Source organism: Struthio camelus, unplaced genomic scaffold, assembly GCF_040807025.1.
Source record: "Struthio camelus isolate bStrCam1 unplaced genomic scaffold, bStrCam1.hap1 HAP1_SCAFFOLD_263, whole genome shotgun sequence".
Classification (NCBI taxonomy): domain Eukaryota; kingdom Metazoa; phylum Chordata; class Aves; order Struthioniformes; family Struthionidae; genus Struthio; species Struthio camelus.
This window is the reverse complement of record NW_027182753.1, coordinates 14,323-30,083: the sequence shown is the minus strand read 5'-3', so window position 1 is coordinate 30,083 and position 15,761 is coordinate 14,323. Positions and strand designations below refer to the sequence as shown.

The window sequence follows — 15,761 nt, the reverse complement described above, 5'->3', positions numbered from 1 at the left end:
CCTCCGGGGGGGCGCCCGGGCCCCCCCGCGTCCCCCTGCCGCCGGCCAGCGCGGCCCCGGGGGGCCCCGAGCCGAGGGGACGGCGTGGGGACGGCGCGGGGACGGTGTGGGGACGGCGCGGGGACACCGGCCCCCCCCCCGGGACACTGCGAGGACACGTGCCACCCCCTCCCCTCCCCCCTGGGCCAGCGGCCGAGGCCCCCCCGGGTCCCCAATAAAGAGGTGCTGGCGCTGGGGACGCTGGTGGTGACGTGACGTGGGACACTGGGGACACTGGTGGTGGCAGGACACTGGGGATACTGGGGACACTAGTGGTGATGTGCTGGTGGCGCTGGTGACACGTGATGGTGATGTGACAGGACGCTGGGGACGCTGGGGACACTAGTGTCATGCTGGTGACACTGGTGGTGACATGACATGGGACCTGGGGACGCTGGTGGTGACATGATGCTGGGGACACTGGTGACACTGGTGACAGTGACATGGGACACTGGAGACACTGGTGACGTGCTGGGGACACTGGTGGTGACAGCAGGACACTGGGGACATTAGTGATAGTGACACTGGTGATGGTGACGTGACATGGGACGCTGTGGCCATTGACACTGGTGGCACTGGTGATACTGGTGACACCGGTGATGACATGAGCCACTGGGGACATTAGTGACACTGGTGATGGTGACAGGACACTGGGGACATGTGATGGTGACATGACATCGGACACTGGGGGCACTGGTGACAGGACACTGGTGACACTGGTGATGGTGACAGGACACTGGGGACATGTGATGGTGACATGACATCGGACACTGGGGGCACTGGTGACCGGACACTGGTGACACTGGGTGATGGTGACGGGACACTGGGGGCACTGGGAGCATTGATGACACTGGTGGTGACACTGGTGACACTGGTGACGGTGGCAGCACACTGGGGACACGTGATGGTGACATGACAGGACACTGGGGGTACTGGGGACATTGGTGGTGACAGTGGGGACGGTGACAGGACACTGGGGACACTAGTGACACTGGTGACACTGGTGACGCTGGTGATGGTGACAGGACACTGGGGACACTGGGGACGCTGGTGACGGTGACGGGACACTGGTGGCGACACTGGTGACACTGGTGACGGCAGGACACTGGGGACACTAGTGACACTGGGGATACTGGTGACGGTGACGGGACACTGGTGGTGACACTGGTGATGGTGACGGGACACTGGGGACACTAGTGGCACTGGGGACACTGGTGATGGTGGCAGGACACTGGTGGTGACATTGGTGGTGACACTGGTGATGGTGATGGGACACTGGGGACACTGGGGACACTGGTGACACTGGTGGCGGTGAGGGGACACCGGGGACACGTGACCCTGGTGCCGTGACACCGCACTGGGGACACCGGTGGGGGGGGGGGCGGGGCGGGGCGGGTGGGCCCAGGCGTCCGGGGGCGCGGCCCCGCCCCCCTGCGCGTGACGTCACGGCGCTGCGTCACCGCCGTCGCCCGGAAGGGGCGGGAGGCAGGTGCGGAGGGGACGGTTCCGCCTCGGTCGGTGCCCGGACGCCTGGGCCCCTCGGCGGGGGGGAGGGGGCGGTTCCCCGGACGCCTGGGCCCCTCGGCGGGGGGGGGGAGGGGCGTTACCCGAACGCCGGGTCCTGGGGTGGCCGCGGAGGGGTGGGAGCCCCCCGGACGCCTGGGCCCCTCCGGGTGGGGGTTACTCGGACGCCTGGGCCCCTTGTTGGGGTGTCGGTGCCCGGACGCCTGGGCCCCTCGGGGGGAAGGGGCGTTACCGGGACTGCGGGGTCCCTTTGAGGGAGCCCCCGGACGCCTGGGCCCCTTGTTGGGGTGGGGGGGGGGGCGTCACCCCGACACCGGCTTCTGTTGTGGCTGCGGAAGGGTCGGAGCCCCCGGACGCCTGGGCCCCTGGAGGGTTGAGGGGGGTCAGTCGGTGCCCGGACGCCTGGGCCCCTGCAGGAGGCGGTTGATCCCGGACGCCTGGGCCCCGGGGCAGGGAGTCAGTGCCCGGACGCCTGGGCCCCTGCAGGAGGCGGTTGATCCCGGACGCCTGGGCCCCGGGGTGGGGGGTCAGTGCCCGGACGCCTGGGCCCCTGCAGGAGGTGGTTGATCCCGGACGCCTGGGCCCCTAGTGGGGGGGTCACTGCCCGGACACCTGGGCCCCTGGTGGGGGGGGGTCGGTGCTCAGACGCCTGGGCCCCTGCAGGAGACAGTTGGTCCCGGACGCCTGGGCCCATGGGTGGGGGGTCGGTGCCGGGGGTCGGTGCCCGGACACCTGGGCCCCTGCAGGATGCGGTTGATCCCGGACACCTGGGCCCCTGCGGGAGGCGGTTGATCCCGGACACCTGGGCCCCGGGGCGGGGGGTCAGTGCCCAGACGCCTGGGCCCCTGCAGGAGGCGGTTGATCCCGGACGCCTGGGCCCCCTTCCCCCCGCCCCCGCAGGCGGGCGCTCCGCCATGACGAGCGACCTGGACATCTTCGTGGGCAACACGACCCTCATCGACGAGGAGGTTTATCAGCTCTGGCTCGATGGGCACTCAGGTACCCGGACGCCTGGGCCCCTCCCCGGACGCCTGGGCCCCCCTCCGCCCCCCCCCCCCCCCGTCACGGTGTCCCCCGTGACGTCCCCCTCGCGGTCCCACGGAGGCGGCGGCCCCCGTAGCCGTGTCCCCATGGCGTCCCCACGGCGGTGTCCCCATCGCTGTCCCCGTCCCCCCCCCGCAGTGGCGGAGGTGATGGGCCAGCAGGAGCTTCGGCGGCCGTGTCCCCGTCACCGTCCCCGTCGCCATCCCTGTGGCGTCCCCACGGTGGCCGTGTCCCACGGCGGTGGCATCCCCACGGCGGTGGCATCCCCACGGCGGCGGTGTCCCCACGACGGTGGTGTCCCCATGGTGGCTGTGTCCCCATGGTGGCTGTGTCCCCATGATGGTGTCCACACGGTGGCTGTGTCCCCATGACGGTGTCCCCACGGCGGCGGTGTCCCCACGGCGGTGTCCCCATGGTGGTGGTGTCCCCGTGGTGGCTGTGTCCCCATGATGGTGTCCCCACGGCGGCGGTGTCCCCGTGGTGGCCGTGTCCCCACGGCGGTGTCCCCGTGGTGGCCGTGTCCCCACGGCGGCGGTGTCCCCACGGCGGCGGTGTCCCCACGGCGGCGGTGTCCCCACGGCGGCGGTGTCCCCACGGCGGCGTCCCCGTGGTGTCCGCGTCCCCACGGCGGCCGCGTCCCCACGGCGGCCGCGTCCCCACGGCGGCCGCGTCCCCACGGCGGCCGCGTCCCCACGGCGGCCGCGTCCCCACGGCGGCCGCGTCCCCACGGCGGCCGCGTCCCCACGGCGGCGGTGTCCCCACGGCCGCGTCCCCACGGCCGCGTCCCCACGGCGGCGGTGTCCCCACGGCGGCCGCGTCCCCATGGCGGCCGTGTCCCCGTGGTGGTGGCAGTGGCGGAGGCGGTGGCCCGGCGGCTGCGGGGGGACGTGCTGGCGGGGACGGGCGCCTCGGTGGCCGTGCTGCAGAGCGACACCATGGACCACTACCGCACCTTCCACATGCTGGAGCGGCTGCTGCACGCCCCCCCCAAGCTGGTGCAGCAGCTCCTCTTCCAGATCCCCCCCTCGCGCCAGGCCATGCTGGTGGAGAGGTGCCGCGGGGCGCTGGCAGGCACTGGGAGGGCGGTGGGGGGACTGGGAGGGGACCAGAGTGGACTGGGAGGGGGTTAGGGAGGACTGGGAGGCACTGGGAGGGGGTTGGGGGTCAATGGGAGGAGGTTGGGGGGACTGGGAGGGCACTGGGATGGGACTGGGGGTCACTGGGAGGGGGTTGGGGGGACTGGGAGGGGACCAGAGTGGACTGGGAGGGAGTTAGGGAGGACTGGGAGGCACTGGGAGGGGGTTGGGGGGCCTAAGAGGGGGTTAGGAGGCACTGGGAGGGGACTGGGACGCACTGGGAGGGGAGCAGGAGGGACTGGGAGGGGGTTGGGGGGCACTGGGAGGGGAGCAGGAGGGACTGGTAGGGGGTTGGGGGGCACTGGGGGGCACTGGGAGGGGAGCAGGAGGGACTGGGAGGGGGTTGGGGGCACTGGGGGGCACTGGGAGGGGAGCAGGAGGGATTGGGAGGGAGTTAGGGAGGACTGGGGGCACTGGGAGGGGAGCAGGAGGGACTGGGAGGGAGTTAGGGGGCACTGGGAGGCACTGGGAGGGGAGCAGGAGGGACTGGGAGGGGGGTAGGGGGCACTGGGAGGCACTGGGAGGGGAGCAGAAGGGACTGGGAGGGAGTTAGGGGGGACTGGGAGGCACTGGGAGGGGAGCAGGAGGGACTGGGAGGCACTGGGAGGGGACTGGGGGAGAGCAGAGGGGCCCCGGGGGGGTATCGTGGGCCTGGAGGGGGTATTTGGGGTGCAGGGGGGGTGTTTCGGGGTCCCAGGGTGTATTTTTGGTTCCAGAGGGTATTTGGGGGGTTATTTTAGGGTGCTGGGGGGGCCTGGGGAGGCATTTGGGGCATTAAGGGGGTATCCTGGGCTGGGGGGGGTATTTGGGGTATTGGGGGAGGTATTAGGGGGTCTTGGAGAGCGTTTTGGGGTCTGGGGAGGTATTTGGGCTATTGAGGGGGTATTTTGTGGTCCTGGGGGGGGTATTTTGGGGCACTGAGGGGGTGTTTTGGGGTCCCAGGGGGGGTTTTGGGGCATTGAGGGAGTGTTTTGGGGCACTGAGAGGGTGTTTTGGGGTCCCAGGGGGTATTTTGGGGCATGAAGGTGCTGTTTGGGGGTCGCAGGGGGTATTTTGGGGCATGGAGGAGGGTGTTTTGGGGTCGCAGGGGGGTATTTTGGGGCCCTGAGGGGATATTTTGTGGCATGAAGGTGATGTTTTGGGGTCCCCAGGGGTTTTTTGGGGTCCCAGAGAGTATTTTGGGGCACTGAGGTGCTGTTTGGGGGTCCCCAGGGGTATTTTGGGGCATGAAGGTGCTGTTTGGGGGTCCCCAGGGGTATTTTGGGGTCCCAGAGAGTATTTTGGGGCACTGAGGTGCTGTTTGGGGGTCCCCAGGGGTATTTTGGGGCATGAAGGTGCTGTTTGGGGGTCCCCAGGGGTATTTTGGGGTCCCAGAGAGTATTTTGGGGCACTGAGGTGCTGTTTGGGGGATCCCCAGGGGTATTTTGGGGCATGAAGGTGATGTTTTGGGGTCCCGGGGGGTAATTTTGCCCCTTCCCGCCGCAGGTACTACACCTTCGACGAGGCCTTCGCCCGGGAGGTGCTGGGCAAGAAGCTCTCCAAGGGCACCAAGAAGGACCTGGACGACATCAGCGCCAAGACGGGCGTCAGCCTCAAGAGCTGCCGCCGCCAGGTGGGACCGGCCCCGAAACGGGCCGAATCTGCCCAAAATGGGACGAATCCACCCCAAAATGGGCCAGATCCGCCCCAAAACGGGCCAAATCTGCCCTGAAACAGGCTGAATCCACCCCGAAGATCAAGAGGAGCGGCCAAGACCACCCGGAATGGGCTGAATCTGCCCCGAAACGGGCTGAGACCACCCAGAACGGGCCAGGTCTGCCTGGAACGGGCCGAGTCTGCCCCGGAACAGGCCGGATCCGCCCCAAAACGGGCCAAGACCACCCAGAATGGGCCGAATCGGCCCAAAATGGGCCGGATCTGCCCCGAAACAGGCCAAGACCACCCGGAATGGGCCGAATCGGCCCAAAATGGGCCAGATCTGCCCCAAAACAGGCCAAGACCACCCAGAATGGGCCGAATCGGCCCAAAATGGGCTGAATCCACCCCAAACCAGGCCAAATCTGCCCTGAAACAGGCCGGATCCACCCCAAAACGGGCCAAGACCACCCGGAATGGGCTGGATCTGCCCCAAAATGGGCTGAGACCACCCAGAAACGGGCTGAGACCACCTGGAACCGGCCAAATCCGCCCTGGAACAGGCCGAGACCGCCCCGGAACGGGCCAGATCCACCCCAAAACAGGCCTAGACCGCCCAGAATGGGCCAAATCTGCCCCAAAATGGGCCGGATCTCTCCGGAACAGGCCAAGATCACCCAAAACGGGCGAGAGCTGCCCGGAACGGGCCAAATCTGCCCCGGAACAGGCCAAATCGGCTGGATCCCCAAAACGGGCTGGATCCGCCCCAAAACAGGCCAAGACCACCCAGAACGGGCTGAATCCACCCGGAATGGGCCCAATCTGCCTGAAACAGGCTGAATCTGCCCCAAAATGGGCCGAGACCACCCGTAACCGGCCAAATCCACCCTGGAACAGGCTGTGACCGCCCCGAAATGGGCCAGTTCTGCCCCAAAACAGGCCAAGACCACCCAGAATGGGCCAAATCCACGTGAAATGGGCTGAATCCACCCCAAAACGGGCTGAGACCTACCCCCCCCCAGAATGGGCCGGATCCGCCCCGGAACAGGCCAGATCTGTCCCGAAACGGGCCAAGAGCACCCAAAAGGGGCCGGATCTGCCTGGAACAGGCCAAAACTACCTCGAAACGGGCCAGTTCTGCCCCAAAACGGGCCGAGACCGCCCGGAACCGGCCAAATCCGCCCTGGAACCGGCTGTGACCGCCCCGAAACGGGCCGGATCCGCCCCGAAACGGGCCGTCGCTGCGGGGGGGGGGGGGGGCGCGGGGGTCCCTCCGTGGGTGCTGGCGCCCGCTGACCCCCCCCGTGTCCCCCCCCCAGTTTGACAACTTCAAGCGGGTGTTCAAGGCGGTGGAGGAGCTGCGGGGGCCCCTGGCCGACAACATCCAGCACCTCTTCCTGCTCTCCGACGGCCTCGCCAGGTGGCTCCGCCCCCAGCCCCGCCCCCAGGCCTGGCCACGCCCCCACTGCCCGGCCACGCCCCCCCGCGACTTTGCCCCGCCCTGGCTCTGCCCCATGGCCACGCCCCCACGGCCTGGCCACGCCCCCCCGTGGCTTTGCCCTGGCTCTGTCCCCCTGGCCACGCCCCCACGGCCTGGCCACGCCCCCTGCGACTTTGCCCCGCCCTGGCTCTGCCCCTTGGTCACGCCCCCACGGCCTGGCCACGCCCCCTCCCCCCCGTGGCTTTGCCCCGCCCTGGCTCTGCCCCTTGGCCACGCCCCCACGGCCTGGCCACGCCCCCCTTGGCTTTGCCCCGCCCTGCCCCTTGGCCACGCCCCCACGGCCTGGTCACGCCCCCCTGTGGCTTTGCCCCGCCCTGACTCTGTCCCTTGGCCACACCCACACAGCCTGGCCACGCCCCCACAGTCTTGCCCCGCCCTCGCTCTGCCCCTTGGTCACGCCCCCGGACATGACCACGCCCCCATCATGCCCCCCCCGACAGCCCCACTGTGGCCCCGCCCCTACAGCCCCATGGGTCCTGGGGGTGCTCTGGGGTGTCCTGAGCGCTGGGGGGGTCATGGGGGTGCTGGGGGGTCTCATGGGTGCTGGGGGTCCTGGGGGTGCCATGGGTCTCCCATGGGTGCTCTGGGCTCCCAGGGGTGCTCTGGGGAGCTGAGGGTGCCATATATGCCCTGGGGGGGGTCTCATGGGTTCCCTGGGGTCTCATGGGTGCTGGGGGTCTCCCATGGGTGCTGGGGGGTCCCCTGGGTGCTGGGACACCAGGGTGCCAGCGGATGATGCCGGGGTGACAGCAGGTACTGGTGGGTGATGGCGGGGTGACGCTGGGTGTCACCGGGGTGACGTGCAGGGCAAGAGCAGGTGACGGCGGGGTGATGGTGGGGTGACAGCGGGTGCCAGTGGGGTGATGGTTGGTGCCAGGGTGATGGCAGGGTGATGGTAGGTGATGCCGGGGTGATAGTGGGGTGACAGCAGGTGATGCAGGGGTGCTAGCAGGGTGACACCAGGGTGCCGGTAGGGTGACAGCGGGTGACGCTGGGGTGATGGTGGGGTGACCCCGGCGTGATGGTGGGTGACCCTGCGGTGATGGCAGGTGATAGTAGATAACACTGGGGTGACGCTGGGGTGACGCTGGGTGCCGGTGGGGTAATGGGGTGACACTAGGTGATGCTGGGGTGATGGGGTGACACCAGGTGACGCTGGGGTGACACTGGGGTGCTGGTGGGGTGATGGTGGTTGACCCTGGTGTGATAGCAGGTGACAGTAGATGACACTGGGGTGCTGGTGGGGTGACGCTGGGTGCTGGTGGGGTGACCCCGGGGTGATGCTGGGGTGACACTGGGGTGATGGGGGTGACGCTGGATGCCAGTGGGGTGATGGGGTGACACCGGGTGATGCTGGGGTGATGCTGGGGTGATGGGGGTGACGCTGGATGCCAGTGGGATGATGGGGTGACACCGGGTGACACTGGGGTGATGGTGGTTGAGGCCGGGGTGCCGGTGGGGTGACGCTGGGTGACGCCGGGGTGATGGTGGTTGACCCCGGGGTGATGGTGGTTGACCCCGGGGTGACACTGGGGTGACGCTGGGGTGATGGGGTGACGCTGGATGCCAGTGGGATGATGGGGTGACACCGGGAGACGCTGGGGTGATGGTGGTTGACGCCGGGGTGCCGGCGGGGTGACGCTGGGTGACGCCGGGGTGATGGTGGTTGACCCCGGGGTGATGCTGGGGTGACACTGGGGTGATGGTGGTTGACACCGGGGTGCCGGCGGGGTGACACTGGGTGACGCCGGGGTGATGGTGGTTGACCCCGGGGTGACGCCGGGTGACGCCGGGTGACGGCGCAGGGACTACGCCGCCGTCGTCTTCTTCGCCAACAGCCGCTTCGAGACGGGGAAGCGGCGGCTGCAGTTCCTGAGCTTCGGCGACCTGGCGGCCTGCGCCCAGAGCATGATGCAGCACTGGACCCAGGGCGCCCTGGGTGAGGGGACACCGGGGGACACCGGGGGACATGGGGACACGGGGGACACGGGGGACACGGGACGTGGTGGCCTGCACCCAGAGCATGATGCAGCACTGGACCCAGGGCGCCCTGGGTGAGGGGACACCGGGGGACATGGGGGGGACATGGGGACACGGGGGGGACATGGGGACACGGGGGGGACGGGGGGACACGGGGGACACGGGACGTGGCGGCCTGCGCCCAGAGCATGATGCAGCACTGGACCCAGGGCGCCCTGGGTGAGGGGACACCGGGGGACATGGGGGGACATGGGGACACCCTGGGGTCGGGGACACCGCGGGGGCTGCCATGACTCTAGGATGAAGGTGGCCTCTGTCCCCCGCCGTCCCCGCCGTCCCCTCGTGTCCCCCCACGTCCCTGAGTCCCCTGTGTCCCCCTTCGACGTCCCCAGTGTTTTGGGGACCTCGGTGTCCCCCGGGTCTGCGTGGTCCCTGGTGTCCCCCCATGTCCCCCCGACGTCCCCCAGGTGCCTTCACGTCTCTCCCTGGCTCCCCGACGTCCCCCAGGTCCCCCCGTCCCTCGGTGTCCCCCCCGCCCCGTGTCCCCCGCGGGTCCCCCCGGATGTCCCCAATGTCCCCCCATGTCCCCCCGACGTCCCCCAGGTGCCTTCACGTCTCTCCCTGGCTCCCCGACGTCCCCCAGGTCCCCCCGTCCCTCGGTGTCCCCCCCGCCCCGTGTCCCCCGCGGGTCCCCCCGTCCCCGCGCGCCCTGACGCCTGCCCGTCCCCGTCCCCAGCGCCGGAGGCGGCCGAGCCCGACGGCGACCTGCCCCGCATGTTCCTGCAGGACCTGAAGGAGCTCAAGGTGCTGGTGGCCGACAAGGACCTGCTCGACCTGCACAAGAGGTGCCCGGACGCCTGGGCCCCGCGGGGTTTATGGCAGGGGGGGGCACCCGGACGCCTGGGCCCCTTGGGGCAGGGTGGGGGCGGGGGCACCCAGACACCTGGGTCCCCTTGCAGGGAGAGGGGCACCCGGACGCCTGGGCCCCGTGGGGATGGGGGGGGCACCCGGACGCCTGGGCCCCTTGGGATGGTGGGGGGCACCCGGACGCCTGGGTCCCCTGGGATGGGAGGTGCCCAGACACCTGGGTCCCTCGGGGTCGGGTGGCACCTGGACACCTGGGTCCCTGGGATGGGTGGGGGCGCCCGGACGCCTGGGTCCCTGGGGTGGGGGGTAGCACCCGAACGCCGGGGTCCCCTGGGATGGGAGGTGCCCGGACGCCTGGGCCCCTTGGTGTGGGGGGCAGCACCCAAACGCCTGGGTCCCCTGGAGGGGGAGGTGCCCGGACGCCTGAGTCCCTCAGGGTGGGGGGCAGCACCCGGACGCCTGGGTCCCCTGGAGGGAGAGGTGCCCAGATGCCTGGGTCCCTCAGGGTGGGGGGCAGCACCCGGACGCCTGGGTCCCCTGGAGGGAGAGGTGCCCAGATGCTTGGGTCCCTCAGGGTGGGGGGCAGCACCCGGATGCCTGGGTCCCTGGGGTGGGGGGTAGCACCCGGACGCCGGGGTCCCCTGGGATGGGAGGTGCCCGGACGCCTGGGCCCCTTGGGGTGGGGGGCAGCACCCGGACGGCTGGGTCCCTTGGGGTGGGGGGCAGCACCCGGACGCCGGGGTCCCTGGAGGGGGAGGTGCCCGGACGCCTGGGCCCCGGGGCGGCGGCTGGAGCGGGTGCCTCCCGCAGCCTGGTGTGCACGGCGCTGCGCGGCAAGATCTCCGTCTACGCCGAGATGGAGGCCAACTTTAAGGTGCGCCCGGACGCCTGGGCCCCCCGGACGCCTGGGCCCCCCCCCCCGGGTGCCTGGGTCCCCCCCGGGGAGCGGCAGGGTGGTGACAGGTCATTCCCGGATGCCTGGGCCCCCCGGACGCCTGGGCCCTCTGGGGAGCAGCAGGGTAGTGACGGGTCGTCCCCGGACGCCTGGGCCCCCCAGACGCCTGGGTCCCCCTGGGGAGTGGCGGGGTGGTGACGGGGGTGTCCCTGGATGCCTGGGCCCCCCCGGACGCCTGGGCCCCCCGGACCCCTGGGTTCCCCGGGGAGCGGCAGGGTGGTGACGTTTCGTCCCCGGACGCCTGGGCCCCCCGGACCCCTGGGTCCCCCTGGGGAGCGACGGGGTGGTGACGTGTCGTCCCCGGACTCCTGGGCCCCCCCGGACGCCTGGGCCCCCTGGGGAGTGGTGGGGTGGTGACGTTTCGTCCCCGGACGCCTGGGCCCCCTGGATACGTGGGTTCCCCGGGGAGCGACGGGGTGGTGACACGTCATCCCCGGACACCTGGGCCCCCCCCCACCGGACGCCTGGGCCCCCCGGACGCCTGGGCCCCCAGAACCTGTCGCGGGCGCTGGTGAACATCGCCTCCAAGCTGACGCACGCCAAGGACGTCCGCGACTTCTTCATCGACCTCGTGGAGAAGGTGCCGGAGCCCCCCGAAAACTGGGACCCCCCCCAAAACCGGAGACCCCCCCCCAAAACTGGGACCCCTCCAAAACCCCGGATCCACCCCCAAAACCTCAGGATCTGCCCCCAAAACCCAGGACCCCCCCCAAAAACCCTCCCCCTGCGGCTCCCAAACCCAGGAATCCCCCCAAATCCAGGGACCCCCCCCGAAACCCGGGACCCCCCCCGGGAGCCCCCAAAATCCCCCCGGGGACCCCCCAAATCCCCTCGAAATCTCGGGGATTCCCCCCAAAACAGGGGACCCCCCCCCAACACCTGAGATCCGGGGGGTTTTGCAGGGTCCCGTTTTGGGAGGGAATTGGGGCAGTTTGGGGGGGGGCTGGGGGTTCGGGGGGGATCAGGGCGGTTTGGGGCGGTTTGGGGTGATTTGGGGGTGGATGTTGGGGTGAATTGGGGTGATTTTGGGGTCCCCCCCAGTTGGTGGAGCCGTGCCGCTCGGACCGCTGGAGCGGGGCCGTTTTGGGGGGGATCGGGGCGGTTTGGGGCCGTTTTGGGGGGAATCGGGGCAGTTTGGGGCAGGTTTGGGGCAGGTTTGGGGGGGATCGGGGCGGTTTGGGGCAGATTTGGGGGGGATCGGGGCGGTTTGGGGGTGGATGTTGGGGTGAATTGGGGTGATTTTGGGGTCCCCCCCAGTTGGTGGAGCCGTGCCGCTCGGACCGCTGGAGCGGGGCCGTTTTGGGGGGGATCGGGGCGGTTTGGGGCGGTTTGGGGCAGGTTTGGGGGTGTGGTGGGGATCGGGGCGGTTTGGGGTGATTGGGGGTGGATGTTGGGGTGAATTGGGGTGATTTTGGGGTCCCCCCCAGTTGGTGGAGCCGTGCCGCTCGGACCGCTGGAGCGGGGCCGTTTTGGGGGGGATCGGGGCGGTTTGGGGCGGTTTGGGGCAGGTTTGGGGGTGTGGTGGGGATCGGGGCGGTTTGGGGTGATTGGGGGTGGATGTTGGGGTGAATTGGGGTGATTTTGGGGTCCCCCCCAGTTCGTGGAGCCGTGCCGCTCGGACCGCTGGAGCGGGGCCGACGTGCGGCTCTTCCTGGCCCAGTACACGGCGGCCGCCCGCGGCCTCGACGGCTTCCGGTGAGTCCCGCGCCGGGGGCGCCCCCAAACCTGGGCACCCCGAAACCCCTCGGACCCCCAAACCCCTCGGACCCCAAACCTGGGCGCCCTCTAACCTGGGGACCCCGAAACCTGGGCGCCCTGAAACCCCTCGGACCCCCAAAACCCCTCGGACCCCGAAACTTGGGGACCCCCAAACCTGGGCACCCCAAGACGCTTCCGACCCCCAAAACTGGGCACCCTCTAACCTGGGGACCCCCAAACCTGGGCGCCCCGAAACCCCTCGGACCCCCAAACCCCTCGGACCCCAAACCTGGGCGCCCTCTAACCTGGGGACCCCGAAACCTGGGCACCCCGAAACCCCTCGGACCCCCAAACCCCTCGGACCCCAAACCTGGGCACCCTCTAACCTGGGGACCCCGAAACCTGGGTACCCTGAAACTCCGGGGACCCCCAAACCTGGGCACCCCCTAAACCTGGGCACCCCGAAACCCCTCGGACCCCCAAACCCCTCGGACCCCAAACCTGGGCACCCTCTAACCTGGGCACCCTCTAACCTGGGCACCCTGTAACCTGGGGACCCCGAAACCTGGGCACCCTGAAACTCCGGGGACCCCCAAAACCTGGGCACCCCAAAACCCCTCGGACCACCAAACCTGGGGACCCTGTACAATGGGGACCCCCAAAACCTGGGAACCCTGAAACCTGGGGAGCCCAAAACCCCAGGGACCCCCAAACCTGGGCACCCCCAAAGCCCGGGGACCCCCAAAACCTGGCAACCCCAATACCTGGGCACCCCCAAACCTGGGGGGACTCTGACCCTGGGGACCCCCAAACCCAAGACCCCGACCCTGGGACACCCCAAAACCGGAGCACCCCCAAAACCCCGGGGGGACCCTGAAACTGGGGCATCCCGAAACCTGGGGACCCCCAAAACCTGGGGGGACTCTGACCCTGGGGGGACCCCGAAATGGGGGGGGGCAGCGAGAACCTGGGGACCCTAAAGCCAGAGGGACCCTGAACCTGGGGCACCCTGAAACCTGCCGACCCCACACCCAGGGGACCTCCAAACCCAGGGGGACCCCCAAACCTGGGACCCCCAAAACCTGGTGACCCCAGACCCTAGGCAAGCCCAAAACCGGGCACCCCTAAAACGTGATGACCCCAAACCCGAGAGGGACCCCAAAACTTGGGGACCCCAAACCTGGGGGGAACCCAAAAACCTGGGACCCCCAAAACCTGGCGACCCCCAAACCTGGGGGGCCCTCAAACATGGGACCCCCCAAACCGTGGGACCCCCAAAACCTGGCGACCCCCAAACCCGGGGGGACTCCAAAACTTGGGACCCCCCAAAACCTGGTGACCCCAGACCCTTGGGACCCCCAAAACCTGGGGACCCCCAAACCTGGGGGGATCTCAAACATGGGACCGCCCAAACCGTGGGACCCCCAAAACCTGGCGACCCCCAAAACCTGGCGACCCCAAACCCAGCCCCCCCCAAAACAGGGAACCCCAAAAAAGCCCCAAGACCCCCCCCCATTTACCCCCCACCCCCCTTCAGCCTCCTCCCCTCCCCGGGGGCTCCTCACCCCCAAAACAGCTCGTTTCCACCCCAAAACCCATAAGGGGAGCTGCCAAATTTTAGCGGGGGGGGGACCCCCCCTCCCAAAATTTGGGGCGGGGGGGCGGAGACCCCCCCTCACCCCGCTTTCGCCGCAGGCACCAGGCGCTCTGGGAGCGCTACATGGCGGCCGTCAGCGCCTGCCTGCTGCGCATGTACCACGACTGACCCCCCCGGCGCCGGGACCCCCGAAACCGGCCAGACCCCCCCCCTCCTCCCCCCTCCTCCTCCTCCCCGCCGCCGCCCCCCAAATCTGCTCCCCCTTCCCCCCCCCGAAAAAAAAATAAGGGGGGGGTGATTTGGGGAGGGGGGTGATTTTTTTTGGGGGGGGGTGCTGCCCCCCCCTCCACAGTTTAGGGCACCCCAAAAAGCGGGAGGATGTCCCCCAAAAGTGGGGTCTGCTCCTCCTCTCCCCCCCTCCCCGGCTGAGTCCAGGATGTCGCCTCCCAAAAAATAAGCGGGGAATTGGGATATTTGGGAGCGGCACCCCAAAAAGTGTGTGGGGGGGTTAAAGCAGGACCCCCCCCCAAAATAAGCGGGGAATTGGGATATTTGGGAGCGGCACCCCAAAAAGTGGGGGGGGGGGTTAAAGCAGGACCCCCCCCCCAAAATAAGCGGGGAATTGGGATATTTGGGAATGATGCCCCAAAGAGTGGGGGGGGGGGTTAAAGCAGGACCCCCCCCAAAATAAGCGGGGAATTGGGATATTTGGGAGCGGCACCCCAAAAAGTGGGGGGGGGGGGTTAAAGCAGGACCCCCCCCAAAATAAGCGGGGAATTGGGATATTTGGGAGCGGCACCCCAAAAAGTGTGTGGGGGGGGGTTAAAGCAGGAACCCCCCCCCCAAAATAAGCGGGGAATTGGGATATTTGGGAATGGTACCCCAAAAAGTGGGGGAGGGGTAAAGCAGGAACCCCCCCCCCAAAATAAGCTGGGAATTGGGATATTTGGGAATGATGCCCCAAAGAGTGGGGGGGGGGAAGTGACCCCGATGCTGTTTCTGTGCCCCCCCCCCAATTTGGAGAAACCCCCAAATCGGGGCTTTTTTTGACTAATAAAAGTGAAGCTGAAAAATGGAGTCGTGTTTGGGGTGGGGGGGTCCCGGACGCCTGGGCCCCTTTGATTTGGGGAGGGGGATCCCGGACACCTGGGCCCTGTTGACTGCGGGGAGGGGAAATGGGTTCCCGGACTCCTGGGCCCCTTTGGGGGCGGGGGGTGTCCTGGACGCCTGGGCCCCTTTGGGGGGGGGGCGTCCCGGACGCCTGGGCCCCTGGGATTGGGTGGGGGGTGTCCCGGACGCCTGGGCCCCTTGGAGAGGGGAGGGATGTTGGGGGGGGCCATCCCGGACACCTGGGCCCCTTTGGGGGGGGTGTCCCGGACGCCTGGGCCCCTGGGATTGGGTGGGGGGTGTACCGGACGCCTGGGCCCCTTGGAGAGGGGAGGGATGTTGGGGGGGGGGGTGTCCCGAACGCCTGGGCCCCTGGGTTTGCGTGGGGGGGGTGTCCCGGACGCCTGGGCCCCTGGGACTAGGTGGGGGGGGTGTCCCGAACGCCTGGGCCCCTGGGTTTGCGTGGGGGGGGTGTCCCGGACGCCTGGGCCCCTTGGAGAGGGGAGGGATGTTGGGGGGGGCCGTCCCGGACACCTGGGCCCCTTTGGGGGGTGTCCCGGACGCCTGGGCCCCTTGGAGAGGGGAGGGATGTTGGGGGGGGGGGGTGTCCCGAACGCCTGGGCCCCTGGGACTAGGTGGGGGGGGGGGGTGTCCCGAACGCCTGGGCCCCTGGGTTTG

At 69.1% G+C, this 15,761-nt stretch overlaps 1 protein-coding gene across 4 annotated transcripts; it reads left to right on the top strand.

The window, feature by feature from the left end:
- Nucleotides 1-1,449: 1,449 nt before the first annotated feature.
- Nucleotides 1,450-15,049, top strand: FIBP (FGF1 intracellular binding protein). Of its 4 annotated transcripts, none has more exons than XM_068929586.1 (11): nucleotides 1,450-1,528; nucleotides 2,464-2,562; nucleotides 3,460-3,658; nucleotides 5,229-5,355; nucleotides 6,698-6,798; nucleotides 8,685-8,818; nucleotides 9,596-9,704; nucleotides 10,537-10,600; nucleotides 11,175-11,261; nucleotides 12,279-12,376; nucleotides 14,075-15,049. In XM_068929586.1, the coding sequence occupies exons 2-11, from the start codon at nucleotides 2,478-2,480 to the stop codon at nucleotides 14,142-14,144; spliced, it is 1,074 nt and encodes a 357-aa protein (XP_068785687.1). In that variant the 5' UTR covers nucleotides 1,450-1,528; nucleotides 2,464-2,477; the 3' UTR covers nucleotides 14,145-15,049. The 4 variants fall into 4 exon arrangements, with proteins under 4 accessions (XP_068785687.1, XP_068785686.1, XP_068785684.1 ...); XM_068929585.1 differs by having other exon boundaries at nucleotides 1,484-1,528; nucleotides 2,415-2,562; XM_068929583.1 differs by having other exon boundaries at nucleotides 1,486-1,553; nucleotides 2,415-2,562.
- The last annotated feature ends 712 nt before the right edge of the window (nucleotides 15,050-15,761 follow it).